The sequence below is a fragment of the Mastomys coucha genome, unplaced genomic scaffold (assembly GCF_008632895.1).
Source record: "Mastomys coucha isolate ucsf_1 unplaced genomic scaffold, UCSF_Mcou_1 pScaffold7, whole genome shotgun sequence".
In the NCBI taxonomy this organism is placed as follows: Eukaryota; Metazoa; Chordata; class Mammalia; order Rodentia; family Muridae; genus Mastomys; species Mastomys coucha.
Genome location: NW_022196913.1, coordinates 69,748,000 through 69,769,564, shown reverse-complemented (window position 1 = coordinate 69,769,564; position 21,565 = coordinate 69,748,000). Strand labels below are relative to the sequence as shown.

Below are 21,565 nucleotides of genomic sequence, written 5' to 3'. Positions count from 1 at the left end.
ACTGTGGAAGCCTTCCTTTCAGGGTCCTGGTCTACACTGTGGAAGCCTTCCTTTCAGGGTCCTGGTCTTGCATTCCCTGTCTCTGTTCACCATCATCAGACTGTTCTGTCTTGTGTTTATTATTTATAACTGGGTCTTATTCCTTTATTCTTATAGTTCATGTGTTTAAAAATCAGAGTTGTGGATGGTATAAGCTTTTCTTTAGTTTGCTTATTTATTACTTTAATGTTATTTTTCTCATAAAAACTATATTTTGCTTATTTATTACTTCAATGTTATTTTTCTTTAATTTGCTTATTTACTACTTTAATGTTATTTTTCTTATAAGGGAAACATATGTTGCTATATTGCTCTTCAAACTACTCCAGTCTCAGAGACCAAGCAATAAGCTCTCACTTATTTATGCATCTTACAACAAATAAAGACACAATCTAATTAGAAGCATGATTAAGTCATAAATAACTACACATACTGCTTTACAGAAATTATGTACAATTTCTAGGTACTAATTGCTAATGATGAATTCAGGCATGTGCATATGTATGTATGTGTGCACTTATGAGCACGTCTGCATGTGTGTTTGCTCTTACAAGGAAGGTTAATATACTATGAATCCATAAGACATAGCTGTAAGCATTATTGATTCCTAAGTTAAGATGAGATTACCCTTCTTCAAAGGACTTGAAACCATCAAACTACCTGATGGAAGGAAAATACCAACAAAGTATGTGTGTTAGCTCTCCATTACTGAAACAAATACCTTAGCTAATCACCTTATAGAGATAAGAGACTCAGTATCAGGAGGATGGCTCAAAAGGTAAAGGTTCTTGCCACCACTTTTAATGATCTGATTTCTAGCCCCAGAACACACGTGGTAGGAGAGAATTGAGACCCACACGTTATCCTTTGAACTCCAAATGTGCACCATAGCTCATGCCATCCCAACCTGTACATACATACATACATACATACATACATACAATGTAGTAAACAAATTTCTAAAAGGAGTCCCTTCTAGACTCAGAGTTTGAATTTCAGTCCACAAATAGGCAGACCCATTGTGTTAAGGTTTTTGAGGCCATAAGTTTTTGCCCAACATGGTAGGAGCAAGAGGATAAGGACATTGCTCCCCAGGTCAGAATGAGAGTGTAGAATTAACCAGGGCCCCACAATCTCATTTGATGCCATGCCTACAGTAAAAGTTCCTACCAGGCTTCACCACTTAAGTTTAATACCACCCCCATCCCCAAGCTGTGCCAGGTTGGAGGCTGAGTGTGTTAGCACAAAGGCCTTTGTGGGATCCAGTGAAGGAATTGCTGGCTTCATGAGCACAGGGGTCCCTGCCGTAAACCAACTATATCAGAGTCTCTGTAAGGGAGCTCTCGAGTCTGCATCTCACAGAATAATATAACACTATAACATCACATATAATGATGTTAGCCCTGACAATATTGGAAGCCTCTCTAAACACATTTTTAGCATTCAAGTTTGATATGATAAACCATCTGTATATATAGCATTTGGTTTATATTTAACACTGTGTCTTTGGAGACAGGTATGTGACGTGAGGGACAGCTTGGATAAGTCATACCATTTTCTCCAGCTTTCCTAGCTTTGCGTCTCAGTCTCTTCCTATGCTTTGACAGTTCACCCAAGTAAGAAATTAACAGAATATATTTACATTATTGTGAAGATTTTGAAATGTCATATATAACCATAATAATGTGTATTACTGTTCATAAACTTAATTAAAATGGCATTTATGTGGTTTCTATTTTGTGAAACTAAAGGATATTTTATAATGAATGTTCACCAATGCCAATATTTTTATAAGCTGAATATTTTATTCAGCCTCATGTAAGGTTTCCTGATATGCCATGAATACATATGTTTTCATTGTTCTCTATGACAACAATGTTTCCGACAAGTTTCAATTTTTTTCTTGCCTAACTCATAAGGTCTGAGTTTACATGGACAGCAAATCCTAAATAAAATACCAAGGAACACATTTGTATTTGCAGTGCTTCCCTTGTAGGGGGGACAGCCAGCAGGCAGAAGGGCTTCCTGGGCTGTATCCGGTCCCTTCAGGTGAATGGAATGGCACTGGACCTGGAGGGAAGGGCCATAATGACCCCAGGAGTGGAGCCAGGATGCCCAGGACACTGCAGCAGCTACGGACACCTGTGTCGCAATGGAGGAAGGTGTCAAGAGAAACACAGAGGGATTGCTTGTGACTGTGCTTTCTCTGCCTACGATGGGCCACTGTGTTCACATGGTATGTCCAAGAAATAAACCATCGTGAAGATGGGAGACTCCTCTGGCATTGGGCCTAATAAAGACAGTGTAAGATGATGGAGTTGTTTGACTATGGATATCTTTAGAAACCTAAGGCTGTTCCATAGATCAGCCTTCTCTGGGTTAATTATCTGGAGGCCCTTAGCTCTACTCCTGTCTTTTGCTCAGTGCTGATGTTCTCCAAATCATTCTTGTTTCCAGAATTCTGTCCTTAAATTGCTCTGGTTTTCAGATCATCTAAGCATCATTGTCACCTATCACTAATACAGGTGATATAAAGGAATCTCTTTTTATTTTAATTATTTAGTTTTAATTATATGTATACATTTGTGTCTGTGCACATGAGTACATCACTTGTAAAGACCAGAGAAGGGAATAGGATCCCCCATAATTAGGAAAATGTAAATTTAAGTAAATATGACATGACCTTAATAGGACTACTCAAACATAGGCTGTTAGGTGTTTAAATGTCCTTAAGAAGCAGTTTGGGATATAACATATTTCCTGCTAATTCTGATTCATTCTAAATGAAGGGGCTAGTTTGAGTCTAGAATGTACCACTTTACTAACTCTTGGATATGCTTAAAATTATTAATACTTTAATGAAACCCCCTAGAATATTTATTCATTAAAGTCAAATTCACTAACTCTTTTACACATCTTTAGTATATCTTTAACAGCATAAGGAACTTTATTAGCTGTAAAAATTATGTAACTTTCAGAGGAATTTTGAGAATTAATTATCTAGAAACCACTGAAAAGTTTTGGAAAGCACCTTTAAAAAGACTTCCATTCGTTTACAGCCCCTTAGGAGGAATAACAATATGAACTAACTAGTACCTTCAGAGCTCCCAGAGGCTAAACCATCAATCAAAGAGTACACATGGTGGGACTCGTGGCTCCAGCTGTATACATAGCAGAGGATGGCCTAGTTAGTCATCAATGGGAGGAGAGGCCCTTGATCCTGTGAAGGTTCTATGCCCCAGTGTAGGGGAATGTCAGGGCCAGGAAGCAGGAGAGGGTGGGTTGGTGAGCAGGGGGAGGTGGCAGGGAGGAGAGAATAGGGGCTTTTTTTCGGATGGGAAACCAGAAAAGTGGATGTCATTTGAAATGTAAATAAAGAAAATATCTAAAAAAAAGTACCACTGACAAATTCAACATGTTTCTGCTTTTACTACTAAGCATATTGAGTTTGAATATTTGCTCATTTATAATAGGGATGGACAGGGAGAAACGGACTAGAGAACTCTGTCAACTGTAGATAGACTATGCAGACTGAAGTTCACTTGCCTTACCTAGACAATGTATAACTGCACTCCAAATTTACATAAAGAAGATGTAGAAATAAGTCCAGAGGTTCAAGGAATGTCTTCTGGGTTAAACTTCAAAGAATTAGGAGAAGAGAGAGCAAAGAAAAATAAATGGGAGAGGAAAAAAGAACCTATCAGAGTACAGTTGTCATGGGCAGTTTTACTGAAAGGAACAATGCAAAGACACATCAGCTAAGAGAAAAAAGCAGGAAGTTCATGAGCAGGGAAGAAGCAGGTCCACAGGTATCGCTCTGTAATGGTACACTTCCTACATGGCCACCGTTCAGCAGGTCCACAGGTATCACTCTGTAATGGTACACTTCCTACATGGCCACCGTTCAGCTCAGGACCACAGGTATCGCTCTGTAATGGTACACTTCCTACATGGCCACCATTCAGCAGGTCCACAGGTATCGCGCTGTAATGGTACACTTCCTACATGGCCACCATTCAGCAGGTCCACAGGTATCACTCTGTAATGGTACACTTCCTACATGGCCACCGTTCAGCAGGTCCACAGGTATCACTCTGTAATGGTACACTTCCTACATGGCCACCATTCAGCTCAGGACCACTCAGAACCTGTAAACATCTAAAGAGCTGAGACTTTTCCAGAATAGAGTAGCATTTGAATCAGTAGACTGGGGAAAGAATTGTCCTCATTAATCAGAAGGGATGTGTGTCTTAAGATATTTATTATCTCTCTCTCTTTCTCTCTCTCTCCCTCTCTCTCCCCCTCTTTTCCTATTCCCCCCTCTGTCTACCTGTCTGTCTGTCTCTCTCCACCCATCATCTTCTGCCCTAATACATCACAGCTTTTTCTCTTCAGACCTACAGGCACTCACACATCATTATAGAACTGGATTTCACTATTATCTAATTTACAAATGGTCTATCAACTTCCACAATATATTTGCCAATTCTTATAGTAAATTTCCCCTTATTATTCATATAAATATCTATTATCTATCTGTCTGTCTGTCTGTCATCTATCATCATATATTTCCCATTAGTCCTGCTTCTCTGGAGAACTCTATCACAATTTTTGTCACTTATCAAAAACTTTTCCTTAATTATTGAACTTTAATTCTAACTTCCCATTTCCATCTCTTTCTTTGCTAAATATTATACAAGCTCACTGAATATTTCATCTGACTTACTAAGTTGCAGCTCAGCTAAAGTTTTGACCAAGCATATACCACTTTCAGATTAACATGTATAAATGAATCTACATACAGCTTGTGTGAGAGAATATCACCAAAGGCAAAACCCCAGAGTTGCCCTGAATAACTAAAGTGGGGCTGAGAATTGAATAGTTGGAGTAGAGAAGTTTTACTGAGGACCACTACAAATGTCCTGTGACAGAGTTTTCCCTGTCCAATCACACTAAAATATTAGGGCATCAGGAGGCCTGTGATTGGATAGGAAAAGGGATGCAGAGCTCAGAGTTGGAGAGACAGAGAGCTTCTCAGGAGAGAAGGAAAGCCAAGATAGTGACTGATGGACAGGAAGAAGAATTTGAACCAGGGAGGCATTAAATAGCCACAAGTAGTTATGATACCATAAACGTTAGAATAATTGGGATAATTTGTCTAATCTAGGTGGGCAGCTTTTATTATTATCAATTGGTTCTGAAATTATTGTATTGGAATCTTGTGACTTGAGAATTTATTGATACATAGATATGTTTGGTTAATTATAAAAAAAAAAAACTTCCATTCATCTGCTTGAATACAGTATGAGATCTGTCTGTAATGGTCATTCTAATGTTACTTCATAACCTAAAATTACACTAGGTATAGTGTAATTTTAAATAAGAAATGCCTCTCTGATAAATAAAGAGTATTTTATACTTAAATTCTTCTTTTTTACATTTTTGTTTTATCAATGATAATAATTATTATGATTTTAGACATGTTTTCTAATCTAGGCCAACCTCAAATTCCCAAGGATGTAACCAAGGATGGCCTGAGCTTTTCATCATTATGTCTCTACTTTCTAAGTCCTGGGGATTGAACCAAGGATCTCACACGTCCTAGTCAAGCACTCTATCAACTGAGTTATATTGCTATCCCAAATATTCATTTTAACATTTTTATTTTATTATACTTCATTTATCTATTTTGTGATGCTATGGTTTGAAGCCAAAGCTTTATGAATGCTAGCCAAGTACTCTACCACTGAGCTACATTCCAAGACCTTAAATTTCATGACCTAAACTAATAATATGGATATTTAATGAGTTCTCTGTGTTTTATGGGAAATAGGAAGATGAAATTTCATTGCAAAATAAAGAGCAGCTCTCAATATCTTCATTTTATTAAGCATGTGTGCATATATGCCTGCACATATGCATGTATCTGTGGATATTTCTATACTAAATATACCTTTGGAAGTAATATGACACAAAATTAGGGCATCAACCTGTGGTAGTTTGAAATAAGAATGTCCTCCTTAGGCTTATGAACTTGATCCACAGTTGTTGATGCTATTTAGGACGTGGAGCATTTCTGGAAAAAGTATGTTACTGAGGGTGGGCTTTGAGAACCTATATCACTAGCCCACACCCAGCTTTCTCTCTCTCTCTCTCTCTCTCTCTCTCTCTCTCTCTCTTTCTCTCTCTCTCTCTGCTTTCTTTCTCTCTGTCTCTGTGTGCCTCTACCTCTGTCTCTGTCTCTGTCTCTCTGTCTCTCTCTCTCTCAAGTATGGAAATGAGATGTGATCTCTCAGCTCTCTGCTCCTGTTATCATGGCTTCCCTGACATTATGGACATCTAGCCCTGTGCAACCACAATCAAAACTAAAATCATTCTTAAGTAACTTTCAGTCATGAATGATATTTTATCACAGCAACAACAAAAAAATAGCTAACACATATCCTTTATAAAGTATTTTAAGTGAAACTGAGAATCACTTTTTCTTCTCTCTCAGTACAAACACAGAGATCACCTAAGATAAAATTTTGTTTTCTTTTTTTAAAGATTTACTTATTTTGTTATGTATATGAGTACACTATAGCTGTCTTCAGATACACATGAGAGGAGGGCAATCAGATCCCATTACAGATGGTTGTGAGCCACCATGTGGGTTGCTGGGAATTGAACTCAGGAGCTTTGGAAGAGCAGTCAGTGTTCTTAACCACTGAGCCTTCTCTCCAGCATGGAAAAAAATTCCTAGGACTTATAAGTTACAATGATGGACCAGAAGTTTGCTTCCATGTGACCAGGTAAAGAGAAAGAGTCCAAGTAAGAAAAAAATAAGCTCTAATCCAAAGAGGAAAAGAGAGGAATGATTTTGGAAATTTATAAAGGTGGTAATAGGACAGCTGAAAGTGTGAAGAAAAGAAAGGTGACACTGTATAAAGAAGCAAACCAAACACAACAGCAGTAGGGTTCCCTAGCATGGAGAGAGCAGAAGCCTTATGCAAAGGTCAGCCAGGCAACCTGCAGGGAAAGGTCAGGCAGAGCTCTATCAGGAAAAGCCCACAGTGCCCCTAATCCTCAAACGCAAGGCTGGTTCTGCTGAGACCAGGATTACTGTGATGGATGGTCAGCAGCGGAGTAGAATTCCTCTGTCGCTCTACATGATTGTAAAGCCATCTGTGGGAGCCAACTTGGGAGAGACGGGGGCCTGAAAACAAGAATCACAAGTCAAGGATCTTTGATTCAACCTTCCACGTCCCAGATGAGATACAGACCTGCAAAACAGTGGTAGAGAGCAGGAGGTCTGGACCCTGACAATCTAAGAGAGCACATGATGGGGGGCTGGCCCAGGGAATGAGGAGACAGCAGGAGGTGGCCTAAGTCCCAGGAGCAAAGTCAGTTCTATAACACTAGCATTTATTCACTCTGCTACCAAAACCAAATAGGGACATTATAAAACAAGGTAGAACAGTTTTCTTGATGAATATAAATGCAAAACTTTGTAATAAAATTCTTGTAAAATGAACCCAAGAACACATTCAGAATATCATATATCACAACCATGCTGGCTTCATCCTGGAGTTGTCAGGGCGACTCAAAGTTTCTGAAACTTGGCCATTCTAGACTTTTGGTATATCAAGAATTGTTACTTTTTCAGACTTCACTTCTTTAGCATTTGAAAATTAAGAAAATCAAAACAGGAAAACATTTTAAGTAGAAAAAAAAACTTAAGGGAAAGTAGCAACTTTATCCATCAGGGTATTTACAGATTGGAGTCATTCTTTAAATATATGTCAGTTGACATTTGTGTTAACACAACAAACATGTTTTTCATTCTAGAGATTTCTGCATATTTTGAAGCAGGTTCCTCAGTGACCTATAATTTTCAGGAATATTCCCCCCTGAGTGAAAATACCAGCTACCTGGCTTCTTCATTGCATGGGGATGTCACGCTGTCCAGAGAAACCATCACACTGAGCTTCCGAACCACACAGACACCTTGCTTATTGCTTTATGTGAGCTCTTTCTCTGAGGAATACCTTTCAGTTATCCTGGCCAACAATGGTGAGTATCTTTTGACTACACTGAAATAAGCAAGCGAGCTACAAACCAAAGAAAATAATAACAATCAAAACATTAATTTAGAAAAATAGGGTTGCAAGCTCTGTTCAACAATGAAAAAGTTGCATGGCTTCCACTTTAGTATCTCAGGGCTATCCATAGTAGATGTCATAGAAGCTAGTGTTATTATCTAGGGGGACTTGGGTCTGGTTTATTTTCTCCAGGAAACCAATCACAGCCAAGGCAAGAAAATATATTTTAATGAAAGCAGGAGCAGACACATAATAAAGCATGCAAAGTCGGACTCCACAAGTGAAGAAATCCAATTTTGTACGACAAAGCCAAACTTTTATATGTTTGTGAAAGTAACAAATTACCTTTTCCTTCAGAATTGAGTGTTTGGGACTATGATAGGAGATTGGATAATCCAGAAAAGAAAGCAAAGCTGATTGGATGAGCCCCTTTGTGGGAGATTTGAGAATTTCACCAGACAGTTCCCCCCACTCTGTGTTTACAGAGGGAGAAAAGCAGGAAATCAGACATCTTAAATACTTAAGTGAAAAGTACATTAATCTACCCACTCTTTTCACTGTCTGTCTGCCAAGTCTCTCACTACCATTTTAAAATCAAATTAAGATGCTTTTATAGTTGTATAGATTAGATTTGGTATGAAGTACTTATTTAAAGATTTCTAATACCTAACATGATGATCTGAGTTTGTTTTAAAATTCATTGTGGAAAAAGATATTGGATGCTGGGCATTATCTTCAGCTTATTCTAGGTTAATTAAAGGGTCATTAATGTAGGTGATATAGTAAAACTGTATAAAAGTTAATTCCTATAAAAAACCAATGATGTCAATTGTTTTTTATCTCATTAGTGGTGGAGAACCCAGTTGGAGCAAATGACAGTCTAGTGGCAACTGGGCTGTCCTAGTTTTCACAGTTGGGCAATAAACAAAGGTGTAAGTCTATTAGGTCTAAAATATTTAATTCCTATAAAATCAAGGACTTATGAAGCTGTAGAATGTGGACAGTTAGGGTGAACCTATGTAGTATGGATATATCTGTCTTATAACAAAATCCTTTTTCTGTATTTTAGACCTTTAGAAAAAGTATGGTTCTTAGATAAATTTTAAATGAAATAAATTTTATTAAATTTATTGTAATAACTATTGTGACTAACCACAAATATAGCATAGCACATATTTTTATAATTTCCACAATCAAATATCATAGTCATGATTTAGATTTAGTTCTGAATTTTCATATATGTTATTTAAACCCTTTGTTTAAGAAGTCTGGGGAAATTTAATTTAATGACTTCTTGCACCATCTTGCCTGGTGGACTGGACTGGACTGTGTCAGCATTGATGTACTCCACTTTTTATGCCTTCCATTGTGATGACGTCAAACACAGTGAACGCCTTCAGTCATGCTATGATTTGTGTATCCTCATTACTGTATCATTTGTGGGGTACACCCCTCCGCTCTTTTTTTTTTAATTAAATACAGCTCATTCTTAAAATAAAAATAAGTCTGGGGAAATTACTTATATTGGTGCATTTGGTTTTCATTTTAAAATATCATATATCTGGACTCATAGTTTGGCCATAGACAACACTGAAGTAATCACTATGTCAGGAACTTTTAGGTACTTTCAAGTCAATGCTAAATACACCCAAAGGTGAATTTAGTAAATAATCCTGAAAATGCTCCAGAATTTGCACCAAGGGATTTAAAAAATAGCATTACAATTCAAAAATGTCACTATTTTCCTCCTTAGGAAGTTTGCAGGTGAGGTACAAGCTGGACAGACATCGGAATGCAGATGCTTTCAACTTTGACCTTAGAAATTTAGCAGACGGTCACTTTCACCAGCTGATGATTAACAGAGAAGAGGCAGTAGTCTCTGTAAAGGTGAGGTAGCAATGCTGAAGAAAAAATAACTGCTGGGAGGCTATAAGAATTAATAAAGATCAAGAAATCGATAATGAACATTAATAAAAAGCAATCCATTCCATGTTCTCCATAAGTGAAGGATGGAAAGCCAAATGTAGGCAAGATGTGGAGGCAGGGAAAGGGTGTTTATTTTGTCTTGTTTGTTTGCCAGTCACTCTCTCAAACTGATTACACTTTGGCCCTTTGAAATGTCAAACTCTTCTTTGTTGTTTCACTATATCTAATAGAGAAATGTCTAGTTTATCATGGTGAATTCCATTACTGTTTCAATGGTATCGTGTCCTGTGTGATATGAGAACATACAGTGCAACAATTTAAACACAAAAACCCAGAAACATGAGAATAAATGAGGAAACAGAGTAAGCTAATTTTCTCTGGCATTTTCAGGGAAATATATTTTAAGTCTATTCATAAAACTCTGGTTTTAATAGCATTTACTGTGTTCTCCAGACAATGAGTTTTGAAACAATTGGTTCTGTAGTGGAGAGAATGCTTATCAGTTAACAGCACACACTGCTCTTTGAAAAAGACCCAAGTTTTGTTCTCAGCACTTTTGCCAGAAAGCACATATTGTCTGTAACTACAACTCCAAGAGATGTAATGCCGTCTTCTGGTCTCCACAGGCACCAAACTCTCTGACACACACACACACACACACACACACACACACACACACACACACACACACACACCTAAATAAAAATAAAATAAATTAAAGATAAAACAACTGATTCCATCCTTTTGGGATTCTATCAGTTACAGACCCATTATGAAGAAAAGTAGAGAGTAGGGAAAGGACCAGAGTCTGGGAGGGTATGCCAGGCCATAAGACAGCCTCCCCCTCAATATCTTGTTAAAGGGGAGTCTTTAAAGCTTCCTGACAGCACATACAAGTGACTTAGTCCCTCTTCCCCCCTCCCTCCCTCCCTCCTTTTCTCTCTCTCTCTTTCTCTCTCTCTCTCTCTCTCTCTCTCTCTCTCTCTCTCTCTCTCTCTCTCTCTCTCTCTCTCTCTCTCTCTCTCTCCTATTTATTTCCTGTGGCATATTTCATAGGTTAACCAGAGTACAAAGAGACAAGTTGTCTTGTCCTCAGGAGCTGAATTCAATGCTGTCAAATCGCTCATATTAGGAAAGGTTTCAGGTAAGTGGAAGAAAGGGCTTTTTCTGGAAAAACATCACATCATAAGTGCCATGTCACAGAGTCTGGATGCATTCATTATGCTGAAAGAAGCTCTTTGTCTTATTTTAATAACTATTTCACACTGAGTGGCAATCAAGGTACAGATTGTACTCGTGTTGAATGCATGTACAATCATGGGTAAGTGCCTTTTGGCAGATGAGCAGAGTCATCTCTTGAAGATCCTCACTTAGCAGTCACAGTTATGCATAATGAGGCTGACACTTCCTGCAAAGTGAAAGCACCATAACAGACAGCTTCAGCATCAACTCCAGGGACCTCTGTTGACATCTGGTCTTTTGTTTTTGCTAAACACTGGCTGCTCCCAGAGACTGTACATATAAGCATGTGATGCTATGTGACCTTGCCCCCCAAGTTACCCCTGGTTGATGAATAACGGTGCCAACAGCCAATAACTGGGCAGAAGATACATAGGTGAGGTTTCCAGGCTTAGGCTCAGAGAGAGAAGCCACCATGAGGTAAGAATCTTAAAATAATGGCCATGTGGGTTGGCTAATTGGACTTAAAAGCAGCCCAGACTAAACATGGCAAATTATATAATGGGATTACTGGCTGGGAAATAGACATAATAGTATAGAGGATAGATACCTGCCCAGCTCTTGTACTGATTAAGGCTTATTGTAAATATAAAGGTTGGGTGTCTTTTATCTGGGAACTAAATGGTCAAAAATGGGGTAGAAATCCCGGACTGAGATTAAATATTTTCTACAAAAGACCTCCATCAAGTATTAACACTACCTGTGCGCTGAAGTTGAGAAAGAAATGATCAATTTTCCCAACAAGTACAGAATGGGCTCCACCCAAATCTGTTTGTTCATATGCCTTTGATGACTTTAAATCACATTCAAAACTGTCTATTATATGGCAGGAAGATGTAGTAATTGGTATGACACAGACGAGGCAATGTTTTAAACCCAGTTCAACTTTCAATTTGATGTAATGATAGCTAAGGGATAGGATCTTTCTGTAAAGAAATACACCTATTTTAAACTGGACACAGCAGCACATATCTGTAAGTCAAGAACTACAATTCTGAGATCTGTTCCAAGCACCCATGTTCAGTTGAACACAGTGGCCCGTAACTCTAGCGCTAGGACATCTAACATCTTCTGGCTTCCAAGGTGTCCTGGTTAATTTTATGTCAACTTGACACAAGTTGTCTTGGAAGAGAAAGCTCAGTGGGGAAGATGCCTCCATCAGATTTCTGGTGGGCAAGTCTGTGGAGCATTTTCTGGGTTGTTAATTAATAAAGGAGGACCCAGGCTACTGCAGGCAGTGCTACTCCTTGACAAGTGGTCCCGAGTGGTAAAAGAAAGCAGACTGAGCAACACGTGAGGAACAAGCCAGTAAGCAGCACTCCTCCATGGCTTCTGCTTCAATTCCTGACTCCAGATTCCTGCCTTTAATCTCTGCCCTAACTCCTATGATGGGTTGTGAAGTAGAAGTAGAAAATGAAATAAATCCTTGCTTCCCCAAATTGCTCTTGGCCATAGTGTTTCATCAAAGCAGTAGAAACACTAAGACACACACACTCACACACTCATACCCTCACACACTCATACAAATAAAGTATATTTGAAAAAATTTAGGCCCAAAGCCAGGTATTGTGGTTTAAGCTTATAAACCTCAGAATTTGAAAAGCATAGTCGGGAAGATAACAAGTTTGAGGCTATCCTGCTTGTATAATGAGACCCAAAACAAAAACAAACAAAAAAATTAAACTAAAATTAAGTGTGGAAGCATATAACCTGATGTAAATGACTCCCCCTAAATTATGAATATTCAGCTTTCCTATTTTGTTAATACTTTGAAATAATAGTCAACAGAAATAATAATCAAAAGAGCAATAAAGCAGTTCATATTTTAAACAACTATTTTAGGATGAATTCCATTGTAAATATTTTGCTACTTCTAAATGTCTTAATAATTATAACAAGATTATACTTTTATATTAAAACTAAGTATTTTTTGTTCCTTTAACTTACAATAAGATAGACCGATAACCTGATAAAGTACTATCCAGTCTTGTATTTCTTGGTTTAGTTGATAAAAACCTGCAGAGACCTCTATCATCCTTATAAGATAGGATTTAAGGTCATTTTCTTGTTTTTCAGTCATGTGTTAGGTTATGCAGGGCTTGCTGTTATGCAGGAGCTATGCTTCAAAGGTGCCAGTATTGCCCTGACTCTTGTTGATTGTGTTCTTTTAAGGACCTTTAGCCATCTGGATGGTTTTGGTCCGTGGATGTTCTTGTTGTAGCAGGTATTGAGAGGAGGATGAACATCCATGGTGTTGCAAGCCTCTCATGGGTATCCTTGGACTGTATGGCTTTGGACCTGCAGCTTCAAGTCTGATTAACATGGGCAGACGGGTGGCAGGAGAATGGATATCCCCTTGTGGTGGCTTGATACTTGATAAAAACTTGCAGAGTCACTAAAAAACAGCCTGTCTTACAAATATCACAGGTAAAAATATCACATGAGAAATCTTTAAAATTCAGTGAGATATGAGATTTTACATTTTTAAAGGACAATAAAGGGTTAAATGTATGTTAACCGTTCTTTAACTTAAAGTAAGTCACCTAGACTAAATTATTTGTAGATATGCCTTTAACAGAAAACTGAGACTTTCCTAAAGTAACCTACCACCTGGGAGCCAGTGAGGACCATTTGTGATAAAAGGTCTTTAAATGCTGGAAACTCTCTGTGACAATGAGCATGTCCTGCCTTTTTGCTGCCCTGTGTCATCCTCTTTGGATATATCTGCTTCTTATGGGGATTGAATTGTTTATTTTACTTAATTTTACTTGATTTGACTCACAATGGCTCCATGTGTCCAACTAATTGTACCATGTGTAAGATTGTCCACTTTCTTATTTCTCTAGTTAATTATTTCAATTCCATTAGGTGGTACCTTGTCAGGACTTATACATGAGAGTGCTCTGGGAAGATAGCCCTACCTAAAATACATTTTATCTACTTTCTCAAATGCTGATCTTTCAAATTTAATGATTAGAGATCAATTTCTCTAGCACAAAGGCTATACTTACCCTAAGAATGTTAACAGAAAACATAGTAAGATATCTATGCAAAGGTGAATGCATTCAAGAACATGTTTCAAAGCAGAAAAGGAAGACTGGAAGGGATCTGGATGCAGGACCACAAGCTGAGTGAGTAGAGTAGAGAAGCCAGGGAGGTCTGCTTTTTTGTTATAATCACTACACTAAATGTGAATGGAATAAATTGTCATAACAGCGTTTTAAAAAAAATCAAATGTTCTTGCGATGTTGAAAAAGAAGTGCTATGCCAAAAACTAACAAGTAAAAGCTAATACATTCAAGAAATGCTGGTAGGCCAGATAGCTTAATTTGAGAGCAACTTACTGAGCCAAGACAAGATACTATCTGGTGATATAAAGGTGCATTTAGTGCCTGGAGAAATGGCTCAGCAGTTAAGAGCATGCACTGCTTTGCAGAGGACCTGAATTCAGTTTCCTACACTTATTTCTGTGGCTCACAACCACCTGTAACTATAGATCCAGTGCATCTGATGCCCCCTTCTGGCCTCTGTAGGCACTTTCAGACACACACATACACACACACACACACACACACACACACACACACACACGTACGCGCATGCACACTTTTTTGAATATTTGAAAAGGTATAATTCATTAAGAAAATATAAATGTCATGAATCTGTATATATCATTCCAAATAACAATTAATTAGCTGGCCATGGTAGTGTGTGCCTTTAATACCAGCATTTGGGAGACAGAAGCAGGTGGACCTCTGTGAGTTCAAGGACAGTAAGGACTACATAGTGAGACCTTACTTCCAATGAACAAACATCAAACATCAAGCAACAACAACAACAAAAAGACTGAATAAGATAAGCCAAAAACAATGAACTAGTATTTCCAGAGCTCTATCCTCATTTCCTGTAGTCAGTTTACTGTAATGGTAAAACGATTGGCTGTGTGTTCCATTAGAAGTGTATTTTAACAAAGTATGACCACCTCAGTTCCATCCCCAAGATCCGCATGACAGAAGGAGAGAACTGATTTCTCAAAGCTGTCCTCTGACTACCAAGCATGCACTTACCACAAAAAAAAATGAATAAATAAATGTAATTTAAAAAATTAACTGTTTTAATGATATGGTTTAGAAATTAAGTGAAGGGGGGGGGGGATGGCAAGATGGCTCAGCGGGTAAGAGCACTGACTAGTCTTCCTAAGGTCCTGAGTTCAGCAACCACATGGTGGCTCACAACCACTCATAATGAGATCTGATGCCCTCTTCTGCTGTGCCTGAGACAGCTACATTGAACTACACTGGAGCGACCGAGGCCAGAGTTCAATTTCCAGCAGCCACACACATGATGCTTCACGACCATCTGTACAGCTACAGTGTACTCATACACATAAAATAAAATAAAATAAAAAGTAAATCTAAAAAAAAAGAAATGAAGTGAATGAAGGTTGACTAATTTCAACCTGGGCATGGGAGTGCACAGCTATAGCCCACTGCAGTGCAAGTGCGCAGCTATAGTCCACTGCAGTGCAAGTGCACAGCTATAGCCCACTGCAGTGCAAGTGCACAGCTATAGCCCACTGCAGTGCAAGTGCACAGCTATAGCCCACTGCAGTGCAAGTGCACAGCTATAGTCCACTGCAGTGCATAAGCAAAGGTCAAGGTCACCCCTCTCTGGAGCTTATTACAAAGCCAGCTTTGCCTCTGGAAGCCACCACGGTGCCTCTGGTGAGCATAGTGAAGCAGCAGAGGATGCACTTTCCAGGAGCTGGTGACCAAGAGGATGCTTGCTCCAGTTCTGCCCCTGATCCTGACCGTGTCCCCCTCTCCTGCCTACAGAACCCCTGGATGCTGACCCCGAAACACAGCAGGCAGCCACTCGGGGCTTCACAGGCTGCCTCTCTTCTGTGAGATTTGGCTTGGAAGTCCCACTGAAGGCTGCACTGAATCAGAACGGGGCCAGAGTCACTGTTCAAGGCAGTGTGGCCGCTGCAGCTCATTGTGCAGAAGGCCTTGGTTCTGCAGTGAGGAAACTGTCTCCAGGGACCTCTATAGGTGCAGGTGTGTGTAGTCCCCTATGCTTCCAGCCTTCTTACACACACACACCCATACACACACACATACACATGCACGCACACACGCGTACACGCATACGCACACCCACACGCACACACACACACTGCAATCAGCCTGGAAGTGTTTACAAATCCTCCTTTGCTTCTCCCTTCATTTCTTCTGCAGGTCATTCTGGATCCACAGAAGACAGACAGCCCCTTCCTAATACAGACAGGAGTGACCCTGGGATCATCGGAGGTAAAAAGACTTAAGCCAATCTGATCTTGCATTATTACTACTTTGACAACGAGTTAAGTACTGCAATAGAAAATGAATCAATGTTCAATGGTGAGGTTAAAGAGCTGTGTTTAAGTATTGTTGGTTTTTCTTGAATTACTCTTTATGAATTACCTTCTCTAGACCCTCTTAGTGTAATATTGATAATTCTAAAAGAACAGTTACAAAATAAAGTTCTTAATATGAAAGTAACTGTACTGGCAGAACTACAAGTAATTATGCCATGGCTTGTGCTTAGTATACTACCTGTGGATTTTAATCTAAGATTAATTAGTGGTCCTGAGGTCTCCCATTCAGTTACCCTGACTTCCTGCTGGTTCCAAGAGAGTCACAGCTATTCCTGGTGTTTCAGGGGTTTAGAACATTTATACCTAACTCTCATATATCCACACAAATGTAATAAATGTCCCTGTAATTGTTTTTAGTAATAAAGATTGTCTATTGTTATAATACCATCTCAAAAGTATTTAAAACAATTTCATAGATTGGTGAAATGTCTCAGTAGATAAAGCATTTACTATGTAAGCATGAGGATCTGAGTTCCCATTTCCAGAACCTACCTAAAAGACAGAGACAGTAGCACGTGTCTATAGTCCTTACACTCCTACAAGAAGCTGAGGCAGAAGAATACGTAGACCAGCTAGCCTGACATACACAGAAATAGACAATGAGAAACCCTGTCTTGAAAAAGGTAGAAGACAAGGAATGACACTCGATTGTCTTTTGAACACATACACTATGGTACAAACACATTTGTACAACACACATCAGTAAGATGCACCTATTTAACTAGACTAACAGTAACATTTATACTACTTTAGTGTTAATCACTAGATAACTTTTTAAATTAAAAATTCCCTCCAGTTTACTGAAGGGCTTAAAGCTTGTGTATGTGTCTTCTTTTAAATCAAAGAGCATTTGCTCAAATATAATCATACTTAGGGAAAAAGTCCAACAGGTCTATCCCAAAGTAGTAATAACTGAGAATGGCTGTTATTCTGTTCAAACTGTTATAGAAGTACATGACCTTAAATTCCTGGGGTTTGGAGCTCCAATACATGACACAGTGTTGATACTCTTTGACCTAACCTACTGATCAATGCTGTCAACCACACCTTTACTCAGGGCTCAATATTTTTTATTATTATTAATCATTCCATTCATTTACATCTCAAATGACATCCCACTTCCCGGTTACCCCTCCACCAGTCTCCCATCCCACATCCATCCTTCCCCCTCTCCTTTGCCTGTATGAGGGTGCTCCCCCATTCACCCACACTTTCCTGCCTCACTGCTCCTGCGTTCCCCTAAGCTGGGGCATCAAACCTCTCCAGGACCAAGGGCCTCCCCTCCTATTGCTGTGAGGCAAGGCCATCCTCTGCTACATAGGTATCTGGAGCCATAGCTCCCTCTAGGTACACTCCTTGGTTGGTAGTTTAGTCTCTGGAAGTACTGGGTGGTCAGGCCAGGCTATATTGTTCTTCCAATGGGCTTGCAATCCCCCTCCGCTCCTTCAGTCCTTCCGCCAGTTTCCCCACCAGGTTCCCTGAGCTCAGTCTGATGTTTAAGCATCCACATCTACATTGGTCAGTTGCTGGCCAGACCCCTTAACGAACCGCCACACCAGGTTCCTGTCAGCAAGCACCTCTTGACCACGGCAACAGTGTTGGGTTTGATGGCTGTCAACATGATGTATCCCTAGGTGAGGCAGTCCCTGGTTGGACCTTCCTTCAGTCTCTGTTCTGTTTTTTTGTCCCTGTTCTTCCTTTGGACAGGAACATTTCTGGGTTAGTATTCTAATTTGTGTTTTTCCTTTTCTCTCTCCAGGAATAACAGCAGTTGTGATATTTATTTTGCTCTGTGTGTCTGCCATAGCTATACGGGTTTATCGACAGAGAAGATTACACCAAAAAAATGAGTCAACAGTTTCAAAAACCGAAGAGTGCTAAGACTGCTCTCAAAAGTGAAATATGAGTTGAAATAGAAGCAGTCTTCTTAGATGACTATGGCTGGCTGGCCTCTTGGCAATTCCATTCTTCCTGTGCCAAGGAGTGCCCAGTGCCAGTTTACAGGAGACTAACTGACGGTCTCAGTCTCCAGGAAGTTGGCTCCTTTCCTCAGTAAAACCTTCCTCCTAGCAATTTACTAGCAAGGGAATGGGGTCATTAATCATGGTGGAGTAGTTCCCCAGGTGGAATGCTCTTTGCTGAACAGGGCTTTAATTTGTGTAACACTTAAGAATTTTAGCTGAGTAAGTAGACATCAAGCTATGGCCCTGCTTAGAAAATGGAACAGAACTTTCATTCAGACAAACTTAAACAGTTGTTGCTTGGTTGGTTTTGTTTATTGTTGTTGTTGTTGTTGTTGTTACTTGAAAGCTTATCTGGGATCTCTTTGTTGCTCTTCTGCCAACATGTATAAAATAGTTATTAAGCCTGCATCTCCATGGTCTTGGAATACAGGGTCAAGTGCCCTGTTTAAAAAAAGAAAATGACAGCAACTTTCCTGTTTGCTGGACAATACAAAGAGAGACCTGGAAATATTTTTGGTGCATTGCTTTTTTCTAGCCGACCGTTTCTAATCATTTTGATAAATTTCAAAGTTAAAACAGGTATTGAATGTCATGAAATTTTAATGTTGGTTTTTGTAATGGGACAGAAAATTAATAGGTAACATGATGGATGCATAGTGAATAGCCACTAAGAAAGGATGGTGTTTTCTTTGTAATTTGTAATTATAGGTTTTTATAAATTGTGATCATGTTTTAAACTAAATTTATAGTCACATATGCTGTTTCTTACTCAACAAAACCCAAGTTGAATATAATCTTGAACTTATTTATTTCCAATTATTGAAAGAATCTGTCAGCTTTTCTTTATTATTCTGTATTGCTATTTTTCTAAAAGTTGTTACCAATATGCTTTGAATTTCTATGACTATACTGAATAGGTAGAGAACATCTTTTCAATTTATTAGACAAATTAGCTCCAGCTGAAGAGCCCCTATTCCAAAGTTGGAATTGCTTTGGGCATAAATATTGTATATTATCCCCTCTGTCCAGTTTTATAGTAAAAACCGAAGGGTGCTAACTCCAAGGAAAGACAGCACTTACATGGTCTGCATTAAACATACCACTGCAATCACAAGTTTATGATCACAGAAACAAATTTTCATAGATTCTCACAAACTAAGTATGTACTAAAAACAGAGGATGGAATCAATTTCATGGAGACAGTTGTAGGAACTAATAATGAGGCAGTGTTATCTGGTAATTAAATAAACTAGTTTGTACCAGTTATAATAAAGTCAATGATGCTACATTTACCAGGATCCAGATACTAATTGACTGGCAAAGACTAATGAGGTTGAACAGCTTATACATATCTGGGAAAGTTTGAAATATCCCACTTCAACATTAACACTTCATAATGGAATTTCTCTCATTTGTGTTATTTTTGAGAGTATATAAATCTCCTCTGTCTTAAGTCTGCTCCGAGTATTCTCATCTTCATTGATGTTTATCTGGTGGGTGGTTTTCTATTTATATTGTATTATTGCATATATGTGTGCTTATATATGGTAATATGTGGGAGACCCAACTTCATAAATAATATAGGCTTTGTGGGTTTTTTTTTCTCATGAGCCTTCTTAAAATGAGGGCATTGTCTACAAAAACATAGCTACATTTTCTTAGCCAATATAAACACCATGTAGTCACTATAACTTTTACAGACACCTCTCTTATTTTTCAGAAAACTTTGGAAGCTGGAATTTCACAGGGTTCAAGAAGATAAATTACCACAGCCCACTGCTCCATACTTTTGGCAAGACAGCAAAGCTAAATCATCAAATTGCCTTGATATGTCATCCACTAACAGTCTTCCAAGACGACTTTCAGACTTTTGTCTTTTTATTTGAAAATAAATTCATTTTTGAGATATAATAGGAAAACTATTTTAAGGGAAGTTGTATAAAAATAAATTCATTTTTTAAATAAAAATTATTTTAAGGAAAGTTGTATAAAACAAATTATAAGGTGATTTTTCCTAACATGCACAAATGTATGCAGATAAGTTCATTCTGTACTGGTTTAACACAACATAAATGAAAATAAACCTTTACTAATTGCTAGATCAAAACTATATGAATGTACATGTTTAAAGTTTTGTTAGGAGACACATGTTTAAGAATAAGCTAACTAAAGGCTGATTTCAGTACTTCTGCTGTTGTAATGAAAATCCTAAACATCATTTGGGCATATAGAGGTCAGTTGCAAGTCACACCCTTCTGTGATAGAAAACTAAAAGTAATTCCCAAGATTTTATTCTCAAAGAAAAAAATAAGCTCTACCTATTGTTATAGTATTAATATGCCTTCCCAGTGAGGAATTACTCCACCCACTTAGAGATTAATAAAGAGAGAACCTTCAAGGTAGCACATGTCTGACTCTAGCTAATGCCCAAAGAGAAACTGGCAGTAAATAGATTTCAGTAGCTTATATACACCTTAGACTTATGCATATTATTTATGCTGTCATGCTTAAATATCTTTTAGGTCCCAACCCCAGGTTACACTTTGAACAATATAAACAGAGTCAGGAGACTTCAAGTGTGCTCACTTGGGCAGATGGGAGAGTTACACAGCAAAAACACTGCCAGAATTATTTCTTAAGTGCTGCTCTTTACCAACAGCTGTTGCCCAGCTTAATTTTACCCACCTGACAAAATTATGCTGCTCCTACAGTGGACTTAATGGCAGACCAGAGATGATGCTTTTAACCCTGTGCTGCCCCTTGAGCTGCTCCTTAAAAGCCTGCTCTTTGTGTATGGGGGGAGGGCGCTTAATGATTGATTATAAATTAGGGTTATCTCCTTTTATTATGGGAATGGAGCCTAAGAGGAGGTCAATCTTGATGAATAAACGTTAGCAAAA

General features: G+C 38.6%; 1 protein-coding gene across 8 annotated transcripts in view; it reads left to right on the top strand.

Annotated features, from left to right (window-relative positions):
- LOC116081896 (contactin-associated protein-like 3) overlaps positions 1–20,772 on the top strand; it is a 183,287-nt gene extending 162,515 nt beyond the window's left edge. For 3 of the 8 annotated variants that reach the window (XM_031358625.1, XM_031358628.1, XM_031358624.1), the window contains 7 exons: positions 2,036–2,275; positions 7,867–8,091; positions 9,874–10,007; positions 11,103–11,190; positions 16,121–16,342; positions 16,523–16,594; positions 20,386–20,772. In XM_031358625.1, coding sequence (XP_031214485.1) covers positions 2,036–2,275; positions 7,867–8,091; positions 9,874–10,007; positions 11,103–11,190; positions 16,121–16,342; positions 16,523–16,594; positions 20,386–20,576 — 1,172 coding nt within the window. In that variant the 3' untranslated portion in view covers positions 20,577–20,772. Of the gene's footprint in view, positions 1–2,035; positions 2,276–7,866; positions 8,092–9,873; positions 10,008–11,102; positions 11,191–16,120; positions 16,343–16,522; positions 16,595–18,460 lie in introns of those variants that run through there. The other 5 variants (XM_031358627.1, XM_031358629.1, XM_031358630.1 and 2 more) reach the window with 5 other exon arrangements.
- Positions 20,773–21,565: the final 793 nt, after the last annotated feature.